At 45.1% G+C, this 16793-nt stretch overlaps 1 protein-coding gene across 3 annotated transcripts in view; it reads right to left on the bottom strand.

The window, feature by feature from the left end:
• FAM174B (family with sequence similarity 174 member B) overlaps positions 1-10626 on the bottom strand; it is a 43495-nt gene extending 32869 nt beyond the window's left edge. For 2 of the 3 annotated variants that reach the window (XR_496832.3, XM_007990487.3), the window contains exon 1: positions 5540-10625. Coding sequence is in view for 1 of the 3 variants with exons in the window: in XM_007990487.3 (XP_007988678.3) it covers positions 5540-6291 (752 nt within the window). In the remaining 2 variants the exon portion in view is untranslated. Of the gene's footprint in view, positions 1-5539 lie in introns of all 3 variants that reach the window. The other variant, XR_496834.3, reaches the window with a different exon arrangement.
• Between the last annotated feature and the right edge of the window lie 6167 nt (positions 10627-16793).

Raw genomic sequence — 16793 nt, 5'->3', positions numbered from 1 at the left:
ACTCTCTTATTTAAAGAATCTGGATTTTGGCTGTATCCAATTTGCTTAACACTTCTTCACTGTGGCATATAATATCAAACATGAAAGAAGATGAACGCTTGTCACTTCTATAGTTTTTTCCCTTCAATTCAAAGCCTCGGGCAAGCAATGAGAAATGACTGACTGATGCTAAACAAGTCCCACATCCTTTCTCAAATCTGAAAATGGGGCTGGACCTTCTAACCATGGCTCCACCTAAAATTCCAATTTATTAAAATAACATTGATATACTATTAAATAATAAGCAACGACAAAAAAAAATTTTTAATGGTAACTTTCCCTAAATGCTAAAAGTGTTAAGCTTTTATATTTTCTTTTAAATAACTGTTCTTATTACAAATGTAAATACGCACACAATAAAAAATTTAGGAAATACAAGATAAGTAGGACAGTTCTCGTCCTTTTCAAAGACCAGGCTTAGTAAAATTAACTAAGCATCTGTGGTTCCAATGTCTTCAGGGCATGGCAGTGTGCACCTTTTCCACTGACAGCTGGGCAATGTCAGACCGTTTTGAATTCAACCTCCCAATCCCTCGGGAAGCACCAAAAGAACCTTCCTTTCAGATAAGAGGATTTTACAGAGATTTTTAAATAAGAAGTGACTGGGCATGCAGCCAACAGAGATCTAGGAGAAGTGGAGCCTGCATTGTGGATATGGGAGACTCTCCAAGACTGGGAAAGGATCCCCAGGATGAAAGGAACATTGTGGTTTCAAGGTGGCAGGGTTTTCCTGACTTGCCCCCACTCTGCTCATGAGACACCACAGCGTAAAGTCAGATTCCTTCCAGAACTCAAACAACAAAGTGTTCTGAGTGAATGTAGGGGCCAAAGGGTACTGATACCAGCAGTCCTTGGCTTATGTGTGTTGTCCTGAATCCATGCAACATCACCAGATGTTTCCCAATATCAAAAAATTAGGAGAAACACAGCTTTCTACTTCCTAGAGACAGCCTCTTTGCTGATTCCCTTTCAGCTCCCATAAACCTGCCAAGTAGCAGACCCAGGGGGTCCACCACACCAGGTGCCTACAGGACTGCTCTCACACATGTGAAGGTACCCAGCAGAGGGCACTCAGTCTCCAACCAGCTTTCCCTCCTTCCGATTTGGTCTCCTGTGTAAAAATGGTTTGCCTTAATGATGAAATACATTTAAAAAGGTGGACATGATTCTATAGATGGGGAAATCAGATTGATTAAGGAGAACATTTGGAAGAGACAGAGGCTCAACTTTGGTAGAAAATGAAGAAATACAAAACAAAACAATTAATACCAAATTATACCCATCAGATTGGAAAGCATTAGAAAGTCAGACAATACTAAGTGTTGGATATGATGTGAGAATCTGAGAACCCTCAGGCTCTGCAGATGGAAACCTACACTGGTGCCTACTCAAGGAAATCAAGAATGAGCACCCCCCAGGATCCAGAAGCCCCACTCCCAGGTGTACACCCCAGATGCTCTCATACTGGTCCTCAGAAAGACACATCCAAGAATGCAGCCAGGAGGTGAGTATACATACAGGGGTACTCAGCATACACACATCATAACTACATGGTTCTGGATTGTAAAAGAATTCAAACTATGCAGAAACATATCACGAATAATAAAAAAATTATAGTCATCCACAATCACACAGATTTATTTGCACATTCATCTATACATGTTTATAATTTATTTAAATGAGCTTTATTTAATGTCACTTTGTGACCTGTTTCACACTCAAAAATATATAGCAAGTATTATCTCAATGTCATCATTTTTAACAGCTGCATAGTATTCTGCCATAAAGGTTACCATAATTTGCTTAACCAATGCCCCATTGTTGGATACTTAGATTATTTAAACCTTTTCACTGTCAAACAGAACTTCTCTGAATATCATTGCAGTTGCATCTTGGCTTTCTCTTCTAATCATTAACATTAGAAGCAAAGAATATATAGTGCGGTGGAAAATGTACATCCTTTAAGAACGGAATTGCTTGATTAAAAGTATACATCTTTTTCATTAAAATACATATTCTTTGTTTCTAATTTCCTTGGATCCAAATTTTTTCTGTTGTCTGGTAAGGTGACTCCTTCAGAGAAAACAGACAAATAGGCTAGGACTGCCATTTTATAAGTAATCATACTTACTACACTCCCTTTTATCTACACTGTACAAATTCCTACCTTGCAGGTATCCAGCATCAATCATGCAGCTAGTCTGGCACATTTTGAGAGACATCAGCAATGTAAAATCCTTGAGAGCTCAACATTCTTTTGCTAAAAATATCTTTATTAAATGCCAGCTTGTGCCTGGAACCACACTAGGTATTAGGGAAACACAGAAGATTAATGCCTAGTCCTGCTCAGAAGAAGTTCAGCGACACTTGACTCTGAAGAGATGGAATTCAAAAATCGAATGTGTTTTGGAAGCACAGAGGGGCCCTAGCTGCGGAGGCTTCTCAGAGGAGGCAATGGCAGTGAGGTCAAACAGCACCGAACTGACCATACAGTCTTAGTGACAGAGGGGACTCCAGGCAGAGGGTTAGAATGGGACAAGATGCTCAGGCCATGCCAATGCCTCCAGAGAACCCCCGGAAGTCCAGCAAAGCAGGAGGCGCACTGAGCAGAGCCGAGATGGGGGCTCAAGAGGGAAGCAGCACCCTGGTCTAAAGAGTCAGCCTTGCCACACATTAAGGAGTTTGTATGCAGGGAGAATTGGCAGGGAGGGGTGGAAGAAGGATGAGACAGGCATTCCTGCAGATGAGGGAGGATGGACTGGAGAGGGACAAGGTTGGAGGCAGGAACCCCAGCTGAAGAGATATTATTGCAATTCAGGAGCGACAAGGTAGAAACAGTGGCAGGTGGAGAAGCTTCACCAGGGAAGTTGGTGTGGGCAGAGGTGAGACAGTCTCTAGGAGACTCAGGTGGTGGAATTTCCAGGACTCGGTGCATGCTAAGGAGTTGCAGAGGGAGAAAGGAAGGAGGGCCCCCAGCTAGCACAGCAGACATTTGGTGAACTGACTAACCAAGGTTACAGGGGAGCTTGGGACAAGGGAAAGGCCACAGTACAGACCGAATAGCACAGATGAGGTGCTGGCCCTGCCTTGGCTACACAGACTTGCAGAGTGTTCTAGAATCTAGCAATGACTTATTCCACTTCCTGGGATACAACTTTCTCATCTGCAAAGAAACACATGGGGACTGTACACCATCAGGGCCCTTCCAAGCTGTAAAATGTTACAAAGTCCCCTCTAGATCAGAATCCGGGGTGGCAGCTGTCCACCTGAAAATTCACCCTAACAAGATTGCCTTCCTGGGAAGAGACCCAGATCATGTCCATAACCAGCTTCTCCTAGGAAGTCGTAAACTTCTTTCAACACTCCACACCCAAGCCACTAAAGATCCATCTCTTCCAGGCCAGAGTGCTGGCTGACCCACTCCAACATGAGGTTCGCACCCCTCACATCTGGGTGCATGCTGCCTTCTTTTCTCCCCTACTCCTGAGTAATAAACAGCAGACTAGCAAAATAGTTCAAATACCTTCTAAAAAAAAAATACACAGCCTTGTGGACTCCGTGGTCTATTTTGAGCTAAATGTTTCAAACCTCCAGACTCAGAGCTGCTCTAGGCATTAACCTTCACTCCAACTGAACAATCAGGAAGTACGTAAATAACAATGGCACCTCTGCTGGATGGCAGGCCCGCATCAGGCATGGAGACACGAAGATGAACTGGACTTCCCAACCTCCAGGGCTCTCTGCTGAGTGCAGAAGCCAGCATGGCACGGTTGGACTGAAGGATGCACAGATTAGGGATGAAGAGGTCAGAAAATAGTGACCTCATTCAAATGTCCAGGAAAACTATACAGAGGAAGGAGGATGGGAGCTGGGCCTTGGTGGCTGCAGGCACTTGTAGAATATAGTTAGGCTAGAAACGGGAAACCACAGAGCATAAGGAGCAAGTGACAAGGGACTAGGCTGAGAAGCGCTGGTTGATATCTGCATTGTGGACTGGGGCCAGCTTGCAAGGGCCCCGAATGCCACACCCAGGTATTGTCATACCTAGGTAGGGGCCACAGGGAGCTGCTAGAGTTTGTAAGCAGAGGATTGAGGCCAGTGGGTAAAGTGGGAAGAAGACAGGAGTATTTCAACGCAGAGTACATCAAGGAGACCAGCAGAGTGAGGAACGATGTGGCCTGAGACAAGGCAGGGAATGGTGGGTTGAGCATGGGACCGTACTTCCCCTTTCTCCATTTTCTCGACCACTGGCATCTAATTCTACATAGAAGGAAACACCTGGACCCAAAGTCACACACAACTGACAGCAAAGTTCAATACATAGACGGCTCCCAACTCTGCCTTTTCCTTCTGGTTTCTGCTCCTGCACTGAAAATGCTTCCCAGGAGAGCAAGCCCTGAAGCCCAACTTCCACAGCTGATCAAACACCAAAGCACAGTGGGTAGGCTTGGAAGCAGAGGGAGGCAGCATTGAACAGCTGACACACACACCCCGACTTCCAGGCGGGCGGGCCTCAGTAACAGGACAGGTTTGGTTCATTTCCTGCAAAAACAGGATTTCCCAGGCATTAAAGGAAATGTCCTTGCACTCCTCTTACCCCTGTCCACCACGATGGACAGGGATCAAGGACCTGGGACATCCTTCCTAATTTACCAGACACTTTATCCCTGAACGTGAGCAACCTACAAAAGGCTCTGCAAGATCCCTCGTGCCCCTGTGAATGTTCATCTAATGCAACTTAGGCAGGAGCCTAGGAAAGTCGTCTGCGTACCCCACTAACAGAAAGTAAGGGAGGCCACCAAGGGTCACCAAGAATCCTGAAGCCCAGCTCCAACCCCTGGTGCAAAGCACCCCTCCAGTGTAATCCTGCAGGCAATTCTCCCACCCCCCACGCTAGAAACTGCTTCTTTCAGTAGCCAAAAAAAAAAAAAAAAAAAGGAGAAGAAAAGAAGAAAAAGAAGAAGGAGAAGGAGAAGGAGAAGGAAGAAAGAAGAAAGAAAAAAGAGAAAGAAAAAGTAGGCGCGGCGTGAGGGAGCTGCAGATGGTAGAAAGGAGCAGGAGTAGCGAGATTAAAGTTACACAGGTCTGGGTTCATATCCTACCTCCACCACTGAGTTTACTTAGATAAGCCATTTTGCCTCTGAAAATGTTTTCCTCATCTGTGAAATGATTATAAAAATAAATTATGGAAAAAGCTGTCAGAATTCGGAGCACTCTTGTTAGTGTTCAGCATTAGCAGAAAGTCAACAAATGGAACCAAATATTTATTTTATATATATAGTTAAAGAGAGGAAAGAAAATTCCTAAAACGTGTACCAGGAAAATCCAGACGAGCCCACCCCGGCCCCCCACCCACCCTCCCGGGCAGGGCAGGAGGCACACGTCTGGCTGGGGCACACCAGGGCACCTGTGCGTGCAGGTGGGGCGGGCGCGCGGCGACAGCAGGTTGGCGATGCCGCCCTGTCGACCGGCGAGGGAAGGAAGAGGGCGGGAGGCCCACCTGAAGACGCGCAGCAGCAGGCAGGCGATGAGGAGGGTGGTGAAGGCGAACGCCACGATCACGGCAGCCTTGAGGGTGGGTAGGTCGCGGAGGAGGGTGGAAATGCGGGTCACCAAGGCGTCGCCGCTGCTGTTGGAGCTGCCGCTGCCGCCCGCCGCCCCAGACCCAATCCGGGTAGTGTTCCCGGGCCCCGGGCCGGGAGGTGGCCGCGACTCGCGCTCGGGTTCGGACCGCGGCGCGGAGATGGACTCGGCTCTGTTGGCGCGGGCGGCAGGAGCTGCCAGGAGCGCGAGCAGCAGCAGCGGCAGGAGCGGAGCGGGCTGCGGCACCGCGCGCATAGTGCGGTGGGTCGGCGCAGGATCAGGCAGGGCGCGCGCGGCTGAGCCCCAGGATCCGCACCAGCACGGAGGCCTGCACCGGGGGATCCTGCGGCGGAGGCGGCTGCGCGGTGCTTGGCAGGAAGCTGCGGCGCCCGGAAGAGCCCGCGCCACCGCCGCCGCCACCACCAACACGTTGCAAGGAGTCATTCGACGGGCCGCGGCCCCACGTGGGCGGGGCAGGCCGCCCGGCCTGGGTCCCAGCTGCGCTCCGCCCGCCGGCGACCCCAATTCCTCGGGACGTGAGACCCCGTGGTGAAGCAGCAACTGCCACGATGACGCTCGTGCTGGCCCTGTGCTGCACGTTTCACGTGTTTTATTTATTTCATTTAATTCTACAACCCCCTTTGAAGACAGGTATTCTGTTATCCACATTTGATAGTCGACTTAGTACCCAAAGAGCCAGCTCACAGCAACCCCGATTGTATCAGACTAAGAATCAAAGACTGTGGGACCTAGAAGTAGACTCCCATTTTGCAGATCAAAAACTGAAGCCGACAGTGAAGTGGTTGCCTGATGTCCTATGCAACGCATAATTTCAGTATCTCCCCTAATTTCCCTCTTTCTCAAAAGGAGTTTCGTATTTCCTGCGCCTCTGCTTATGAACCGGACTGGGATGTGAATCTCTGCATTCATACCTTTGCTGTGGAACACCAGTTGGTGTGGTTGATGCCCTCCTGCCTGGCTGAAGTTTCTCCAGGGTCTAGTTGGCTTGCTGCCTCTGGTTTGTAACAAAGCTAAATGATGCTTAGGTGAAGAAAGACAATTAAGGAGGTTCTAGTGGGAGGTCCAAAGGTGGGAATTGATGGGGGCACAGAGCCCCTACCTGAAGTACTAGAAGCCATTCCCAGGGCTTCAGGGTTCCCCTTTTACACTGCAGATGGGTCCTGGCAGGAAGCTTTTCAGTGGTGGGTAAACAGTTAAACACACATGACAAGGTCCCAGGGACCTTAAACGGCCCATTTCTGGTCCTGCTGGAAAAAGAGACAAATATAGTACAGTGTATTAGTTGTCTATTGCAGCATAACAAATTGCCCTAAAACCTAGCAGCTTAAAACAACATGCATTTAGTATCTCACAGTCTGTGGGTCAGGAAACCGACCATAGGTTACCTGGGTCCTCTGCTTCAGGGCCTCTCCCAAAGGTGCAATCAAGGTGTCAGCTGGGGCTGGGGTCTCCTCTGAAGGCTCAGCTGGGGAAGGATCTGCTTCCAAGCTCAATCAGCATTTTTTGGCCAGATTCAGCCCTGCACTGGCTGTTGGACTGGAGCCTGAGTTCCCCTGGGGCAGTTGGCCAAAGGCTGCCCTCAGTTCCTTGGCATGGGGCCCTTCCAACATAGCAACTTGCTTCATCAAAGTGTGCAAGTCAAGATAGCAATAGAAAGAGTCACCTAGCAAGACAGAAGTCACTGTCTTATGAAACCTCATCACAGAAGTGACATTCTCACACCTTTGTCATATTCTGTTGGTTAGAAGCAAGTCACAGGTTTCATCCACACACAAGCAGAAGGAATTACACAATGGCATGAATATCAGGAAGCAAGGATCATTGGGGCCATCCTAGAAGCTGCCTGCCACATACAGTGTAATTCATTTTGATTTGGGGAGATGGACAACAATCGGATTATCAGAAGCCATCATCCAGAAGGTACTTTTGAAATGCATGTTAAATATGCATTTCATGTTAAATATGCCCCAGTGATAAGAGATATGGATAGATCACATAATTTAGGTCTCTTCTAACTCTGAAACATACCTTCTGGTATGTTAAAAATGTTGCATTAGTAAAAAGTCAACATCATCATATCAGTATGATAGAAGATATAAAAGAAAATTTTTAAAGAAATACCTCTGAGTCCATGATTTTGGAGCACTGTCCTCCAGGGCATAAACCTCAGCCACCACAGCCTCTTATTTTTGTACTTATCAGAAATTCCTGCACAATACAGCAAAGAGGTCCTGGGCTTTGAGCCTCTTAGCCGGGATGAAAGATTTGACTACTGAATGGCCTTGGCCAAGTATTTAACCACTGAATACCAGGTTTCTAATATCTGAAATAGGCTGGGTGCGGTGGCTCACGCCTGTAATCCCAGCACTTTGGGAGGCCAAGGTGGGCGGATCACCTGAGGTCAGGAGTTCGAGACCAGCCTGACCAACATGGTGAAACCCCTGTCTCTACTAAAAATAAAAAATTAGCCAGGTGTAGTGGTGCATGCCTGTGTTCCCAGCTATTCAGGAGGCTGAGGCAGGAGAATCACTTGAACCCAGGAGGCAGAGGTTGCAGTGAACTGAGATCGCACCATTGCACTCCAATCTGGACAACAAAAGCAAAACTCCATCTCAAAAAAAAAAAAAAAAAAAAAAAAAAAATCTGAAGTAGGGACAAATAGTACCCAGCTCAAGGCCACTGGGGGCTTCCACAGAACAGAGAAAATATCAGTGCTGTTTTCCTTATTTTGCCACAATTTGTGGACTGATGGTCTACATCAGTCATTAAACAATGCTTGATTGTTTAATGTTAACCTCAAGAATGTAGAAAGCATAAATGTTAGACTTTTTTCATAAAGTGAAACTTTAGAATCTTTCCTTCTAATCATTTGCTTACTTAAAAATTGCCCTCAATTAGAGTTCCTTAAAAACATTTTAATTCAAATAACCATAAACAATGACATTTTTAACATGGTAAATGGGCAACAAAACCAAATCTGGTTGATTTCAAAGAAGGGGAGATTATTGGAAGCATGTCATGTTGCTTCCAGAAATGACTGTAAGCTAAAGCAGAAATTCTAACAGTGGGATTTGTGGACTACTGGGGTCTCTGAGATCCTTTCAGGGAATCTTCGAAGTGAAAACTAATTCCATAATGATAAGATGTTATGTGTCTTTTTCACTATGTTGACATTTGCGCTAATAGTGAGGAAAACTGATGGTGCCTTAGCACAAATCAAGGTAAACAATATTCATAGTCATTGTATTCTTCACGACTATACACTATAGGAAAAAAAAAATCAGTTTCACTTTAGAATGCCCTTGAAGTAGCCATGAAATTATTAAATCTTGACCCTTGAGACCCTTTTAATATTATACATGATGAAATGAAAAATAGGAATAATTCACTTCTGCTGTACACTTATGCATAATGATTGACTCAAGAAAAAGCATGTTTACAATTCGTAGAGTTGCAAACTGAACTAGCCACTTTTTTCGTGGAACAACATTTTTAATTAAGAGAGTGACTGATACACTTTACACTTGGTCTTTGGCAGGCATTTTCTCAAAAATGAGCAAAATGAGGCTATCACTTCAGGGACACCCACTGACAGTATTGTAGCCAATGACAAAATGCAAGCCTTCAGGTGAAAATTAGAATTTTTAAGAAAACTTGTCAATTAGGATGTTTTTGCTATGAACTTGACAGCTTCCCAATGCTTCAAAATTTTTCTGATGATCTTGGTGGTGATATTAAAAAGTATGGGTTTTTTATATTATGTAATGAAACTTATCAAAATTTGAAAGATCTGCATAAATTTTTCCAAATGGCCAATGCACAGTGTTACAAAATCATTTCTGAGTAAATGATCCACTCAAAGTATAAGACAGACCAATAGATTCTGATGAAACAAAATATAAAATATTCATTGCATGGTTTCATATTCCACATTGCAAATAATCTTTAAGAAACTACTACCTGCAAATTTTGGTATAGTATCAAAGAAGAATCTCCACAACTACCTGAAAAGGCTACTAAAATTTTCCTCTTTTCTGACTAAATATCTAGGTGAGGCTGGATTTTCTTTTTTTTTTTTTTGGAGACGAAGTCTCGCTGTGTCGCCCAGGCTGGAGTGCAGCGACACGATCTCGGCTCACTGCAAGCTCCGGGTTTACGCCATTCTCCTGCCTCAGCCTCCGAGTAGCTGGGACTACAGGCGCCCGCCACTATGCCCAGCTAGTTTTTTGTATTTTTAGTAGAGACGGGGTTTCACCACGTTAGCCAGGATGGTCTCGATCTCCTGACCTCGTGATACACCTGCCTCGGCCTCCAAAAGTGCTGGGATTACAGGCTTGAGACACCGCGCCCGGCCGAGGCTGGATTTTCTTCATGTTCTTCAACCAAAACAACAAACTGCAACAGATTGAATGCAAAAGCAGATATGAGAATCCAGCTATTTTCTATTAAGCCATACATTAGAGAGATTTGCAAAAAAAAAGTTAAAGAAAGGCATGCTTCTCTCTAATATTTTTGTTTTAGAAAATTAGTTATTTTTCATTAAAATATCTCTCATTATTTTTGGTAGAGACAGGGTCTTGCTATGTTGCCCAGGCTGGTCTTGGATTCCTGGCCTTAAGCCATCCTTTGGCTTCAGCACCCCCAAAGCACTGGGGTTACCGGCATGAGCCATTGTACCCAGCCAAAAAATATCTTATTGATGTTAACATGTTAATGTGTTATTTTTGTTTTTAAATGAATTTTAAAATATTTTAGACTTCATTTTAATTTATAATGCAGCAAATATCAATATGTATATTGATATAAAACAAAATAAACAAAAGCTCTTCGAGGTCCTCAATATTTCTTAGAATGGAAAAGATTCCTGAGACCAAAAAGTTATCTAAGAAATGCTAACTTCAGAGGAACAAGCTTAGGGAAACAAAACCAAACCAAACAAGCAAACCAATTAGGATACTTTCTGCTATAAAAAAAACAGAAAATTCAACTTGAGCTGACTTAAATAAAAAAGGAAATTTCACCCCAATTACTCTGATGTGATTGTTACACATGCGATCAGAACATCACATGTACCCCATGAATATATACATGAATATGATGTGCCTGTAATATTTTTTAAATTATTTACACAAAATGTTTTTTTAAATCACATTGTACCAAAAGTAAAAGATGAAAATGAAATCTCTTCTTGCACATAAAAGAAGTGCCTGGGAGGGGAGGTTTCAGGATTGGTTCATTCAGCCACGTGCATAATGTCAAGGGTCCTAAATCTTTCAATCTCTCCACTGCTGGCCACAGCATTGACTTCAACCTTAGAAGGGTAGCCGCCTGGTCACAAGATCCACAAGGATAGCTGGAGTGGCAATCAGGGTGGAATGCTTTCTTGCTGACATATAGCAGGTGAGAGAGGAAAATACTTTTTCCAACTATGGAACATAAACCCTCCTCTCAGTCTGATCGGTCCATCTTGAGTCACAGCCCGAGGACTATCATGCCCTGATTGGACTAGACTTGCCTTGGAACTAGGGTTAGGGCACCCCCCCGCTAGGAAAATTAAAGAAAAATAAAAGGTTGTGTTGGGAACAAAGGGGAAGACATGGATACTTAACAGGCTGCAACGCCCATTCCAACAAGCAAGAAACAAGGAACTGAGTCTGTCTGGATTTATAGAACCAAAGCCAAAATCAGACCCAGGAAGGATCTGGTTAGGAAACAGCACTGTCCAGCAGATGTCTCGCAGGCTCCACCATCACCACTGCCTCCTAAAGCCACCAGACAGTAGATGCCACTACTGTGACCACGGCTCAAAGAGTGAATTTTTATTTATTTATTTATTTATTTATTTATTTATTTTTTGAGACAGGGTCTCACTCACTCTGTTGTCCAGGCTGGAGTGCAGTGGCACGATCTCAGATCTTGGCTCACTGCAACCTCTGCCTCCCAGGTTCAAGCAATTCTCACACCTCAGATCAGCTTCCTGAGTAGCTGGGACTACAGGCATGTGCCACCACTCCTGGCCAATTTTTGTATTTTTTGGTAGAGAGAGGGTTTCACCATGTTGGCCAGGCTAGTCTCAAACTCCTGACCTCAAGTGATCTGCCCACCTGGGCCTCCCAAAGTGCTGGGATAACAAGTGTGAGCCAATGCACCAGGCTTGTAAGAGTGTCTCCTTAACTGCCCGTGAATTGCATCACTGGCTTGAAATTAAAAGTCCTAAAATGCAGCATCCGATTGGCTACCTCAGTCACGTGGCACTGTCCAAGAAGGGGAGAGGGCATATCCCATTCTCTTCATCTTCCAAACGGGAAGAGAGGGGTCCTCCTCCACCAAGGATCACACCACTGGGTAGTCCACCACAATAAGGACATCTGGATGTGGGTAGCCAAAGCCAAAACCAGTAAACGGCCACTTCAAACACAGATGAAAATTCTTCAGAAATAATTAGATCAAAAAAGTAAGTAGTTTTTTTAAAATAAATAAATAAATACGAGACAGGATCTTGCTGTGTTGCCCAGGCTGGTCTTGAATTCCTGGGCTCAAGTGATCCTCCTGTCTTGGCCACCCAAAGTGCTGGGATTACAGGGATGAGCCACCACGCCCAGCCAAGGTGGGTAGATATTGATGAGAGAGATATAAAGATAGATAGATAGATGTTAGAGATAAAGGATAGAGAGGTGATAGATGGGCATATAGGTAGGAGAGAGATATTTATGCATATTTTCTATATACTGTACATACATTCATATATGCACATATATATTTTTATATGCACAATAAATACAAGTCATTTAATTCCAGTACACCACTTACTAACTGTGTGATCTTGTTTAAACCTCCTTATGCCTCAGTTTCCTCATCTGTAAAATAGGGCTAATAAGAGGACCTATCTCATGACAATATTTCAAGGACCAAATAAGTTAACACTTGTAACATGCTTAGCAAAATATCTTAAAAATGGTAAGTGCTCAGCAAATGTTAATCATTAATAAAATATCAGAGCAATGAAGAAGGATCTTTGAAATGGCAGAAAACATTTAACTGTAAATCACTTTTCCAGCCTTCAAGGTTCACCAACATCTGAGGGAGGGAGTTTCCGATGCCCTGCCTGGGACACCTCCAGGAGACAACAGCTATGGAGCAAAGCTAGATCCCTGAGTTAATAATGTCTAAACCACCTTGGAATTCAGAGCAGGACCACCCTTTGGACACCTCTCACCTATTTGCTGTTTTGTACATATGTAGCCCACAGGAAATAGGTCTCAGTGAAGTAAACTAACCGTTTGAAAGACAGACATTCTCTATTCTCTGTGACTAGCAGCTGACTTAAAACAGTGGGACACAGGAAAATATATTGGAAGAAAATATGCCAACATGGTTTGGTTTGGTTTCATTTGGTTTGGGATGGAGTCTCTCTGTCGCCCAGGCTGGAGTGCAGTGGCCAATCATGGCTCATTGCAACCTCCACCTCCCAGGTTCAGGCCATCCTCGTGCCTCAGCCTCCCGAGTAGCTGAGATTACAGGCATGCACCACCACACCTGGCTAATTTTTTGTATTTTTAGAAGAGACAGGGTTTCGCCATGTTGGCCAGATTGGTATTGAATTCCTAGGCTCAAGTGATCTGCCCACCTCAGCCTCCCAAAGTGCTAGGATTACAGGCATGAGCCACAGTGCCCAGCCCCGGAAATATACCAATATGTTAATAGCAATTATCCCTAGATGTGGGATCATGGGGCATTTGTTTTGTCTTTACTGTATCAGACTTTTCTAGGCTCTGTAATAAATATGTACTAATTTTGCAGTTTTCTTACATGCAGTACATATATTAATCTTAACTATTTTATTTCCTAAAATGAATATGACATGACTCACCTTTGTTTTTAACATACCCTCAGGCAAAGGGCTTACAAAGATGACCAGAGATCAAACTCTGGAGCATGCATAAGGAGAATGTGAGAGGCAGACTCTCTCTCCCTGCTGCACCCCACGCTGCTGACACAGTGTAGTGAAAATAATTTTTAAGGGTAGGCTGAAGAGGGGTAAGGAAATTCCAGATAACAATGTCCACTATGCATTGAGCTTTGCGCATAATCACACATACCTTTCAACCCTATGGGAAATAGGCATTAGCATCCCTATTTTGCAGAGGAGGAAACAGAGGCTTGTCAATTTAGGGACTTGAGAGAGGCACATGTGCATGGGCAGTGGAAGAAAGGTCTGGCCTGGTAAGGGGGTCCCCGTCAGCCCTTGGGGAGTTATTTCTATTCCAATTTGGAGGAGCTGCTGACTACACATCTACCTGAGAGGGACCCATAGCAAAGGAGTGGAGGGGAAACCCAAGACAACTCAGCCAGAAACCCAGCAAGCAACCCCACAGAGTGTTCCAGCCCATCTTTCATTTCTTCCTAGATGTCAGCAGCACTCATGTCATCTGGAAGGCTTCTTCCCACAGCAACAGATATTTTTTGTGCCCTTGTTGTGGGTTGGGCACTTTCGGGAGAGGAATAAATATATAGCATGTGGCCTCTAGCCGTAAGCATGGCCATTCTGATTTGCAGACAAGATATGTTAATTGTTGAGCTAATCACTAGTAAATAACATTTGCAGACCCAAAAGACGAGGATGGGAAGGAGTAGAGGATCCGTCCTAAGTATATTCCACAATCATTGCTAGAGACGTTCAGAATCAGGAACTTGTGTTTGTTGCATGCCCGCCGTGTGCCACACTCACCTCACGTGCGTCTCATTAGTCCTCACAGCAACCCTCTGTACCCCATCATAGCCCTCCCGGGTTAACGTGCAAGTAAATGAAGGTCTGCGGGGTCCTACAGTGTCTGGGGTCACACCAGCACCAGGGCACAGACCCTGAGCTCAGTCTTTCCAACTCCTAATCGAGACTGGGGTTGTCTCCAAAGACGGTGGGGCATTGATCCATTAAAAATATCCTGTCTCGCTCCATGGTGCTGGGAATATCAGAGAGTACCTTTGGAAGAGTAGAGCTGAGTAGCAGGAGAACCCTCTGGAACCCCAGTGAAACCTCCTGTGGGCAGGCCACAAGCACTCGTATAAAGAGCAGGCCCCAAATACTAGTGAAATGTCATGATCAAATCCACTTCTCAGATAGGCTCCTTTATACACAGCTGTTATCATTCACATAATAAAAGGAATTGGATTTCCCTCAATTGTCTTAAGTCTTTGCACAATTTCCTCCCACCTTTCCTGGGCCTGCTGGGAGGCTCTGCACAACCCCACTGGGTGGAAGGCAGAGTAGGCGGGGAACCCTGGGCCTGGCAGTTCTGTTACAATACTGTGTCACAACACAGACAGGTGGGGTGACCAGAGTCAGGCAGAGCAACGCAGGGCGTGTCAGGTGGCTCTCCTGCCCTGCCTGTGCACACACCTGCTGGAACCCTGGTACGGTACTCAGCATTCAATTGAGACGAGAGGAAGAACAAACGAGGGACAATTCATCCTAACAACTCAGGACAGTGGCCAACCCTCTGGTTTGCCTGGGTCTGAGAGATTTCCAAGGATGCAGGACTCTGTTTTTAAAACCAGGTTAGTCCCAGACAAACCAAGAAGAGCTGGTCACCTCAGCTGACCCCTCTACCCTCAGGTTATGCAGCCCCTTGCCTTTATAGTCTCTGGTCCTTCCTCAGCCCACATGCTTGCCCCGCCCCTCTGTGTCTGAGCAGGCAGGCAAGCTTGAATACCAGCTAATATTTATTGAGCATTTACTTAGCGTCAGGCAATTTACATCAGGCCTAAGGAGAAAATACGGTTATCACCTCCTGTCACAGATGAAGAAGCTGAGGCTGACAGAATTAGTGTATACAAATAATTCCATAAAACCAGCTTCTACGCACACGAGCTTATAAAGGTCTCCATACTTTGCCTTCCCAAGTTTGCCAGAGAGGGAGACAGAAAAAGAGTGAGAGAGAAAATGAGTGATGAGAAAGAGAGAGAACACGAGTGATGAGTAAGAGAATGAGAATTAAAGGTCTCTCCCTCCCTCCTGGAGGGGGACAGGCAGCATCCCAGACATTAGCCCCCCTCTCAAGGGATCAGAGAATCAAGCCCATCCTCCACGTGCTCTCTGCACCTCGCCTGTGGAGCTGACACAGCACCAGCTGCAGCTCATTTTACTCCCCGCCAGAAACGAGGGTGTTATCATGTGATATTTTTGCCTCTTTTTATAAATAATTCATCCTTTTTTGCACGAAAGTAAGATAGCCTGAAGCTAGAACATTTAAAAGGAACGTCAGTGCCTTATACATAAAACAATAACGTGCTAGTTTGCCAGAAAGTTTGCGAAAGTCCCGAAGCTAAAATACACCTCGTTCTAGGTCTATTTTTAGCCTGGAAAAGGCTTTCCGATGTCTTTCTCAGTTCACATGTGATAAGGGCTGTGTTATGCTTTCTCTGAAACGAGGCTTTCTCAAATCAGTTACATTTGCACAGGGAAATCTAAAAGATAACTTGCCGAATAAGCATATGTATGAAATCCAAATGCCAAGTACACAAATGCTTTTTTTAACGCCACAAAAATAAAGTGTAAACAAACGGATAATGGAATCTATCGTCAACCATGGCTATGACAAATGGGGCCACAGATAGTTAACGTTTTCAGGAGTCTTTTTCCCACGACTGACAGGGAGTTTTCCTTTGCAGGGTAGCAATTCTGGAGCTGGAAATTACAATCGTAAGAACAATTATGGGGAAAACAACTATGTTTGATGATAAGATTTGGGCCTCCATGTTACTGTGGGCTCCCTCATCCCCTTGATATCATGCATTAGTTTGGTATTTATTTGTCTGCTTATTTGTATTTGGGACGGAGTCTTGCTCTGTCGCCCAGGCTGGAGTGCAGTGACGTGATCTCTGCTTACTGCAGCCTCTGCTTCCCGGGTTCAAGCGATTCTCCTGCCTCAGCCTCCCAAGTAGCTGGGACGAGAGGCACCCACAACCACACCCGACTAATTGTTGTATTCTTAGTAAAGACAGGGTTTCACCATGTTGGTCAGGCTAGTCTCAAACTCCTGACCTCAGGTGATCCTCCCGCCTCGGCCTCCCAAAGTGCTGGGATTACAGGCATGAGCCACCACGCCTGGCCTCATGCATTAGTTTTTTATGAGAAAGACATTTTATTTCTT

This window comes from Chlorocebus sabaeus, chromosome 29 (assembly GCF_047675955.1).
Source record: "Chlorocebus sabaeus isolate Y175 chromosome 29, mChlSab1.0.hap1, whole genome shotgun sequence".
Classification (NCBI taxonomy): Eukaryota; Metazoa; Chordata; class Mammalia; order Primates; family Cercopithecidae; genus Chlorocebus; species Chlorocebus sabaeus.
The sequence above is the reverse complement of the archived record's forward strand: the minus strand, read 5'-3'. Positions and strand labels throughout refer to the sequence as shown.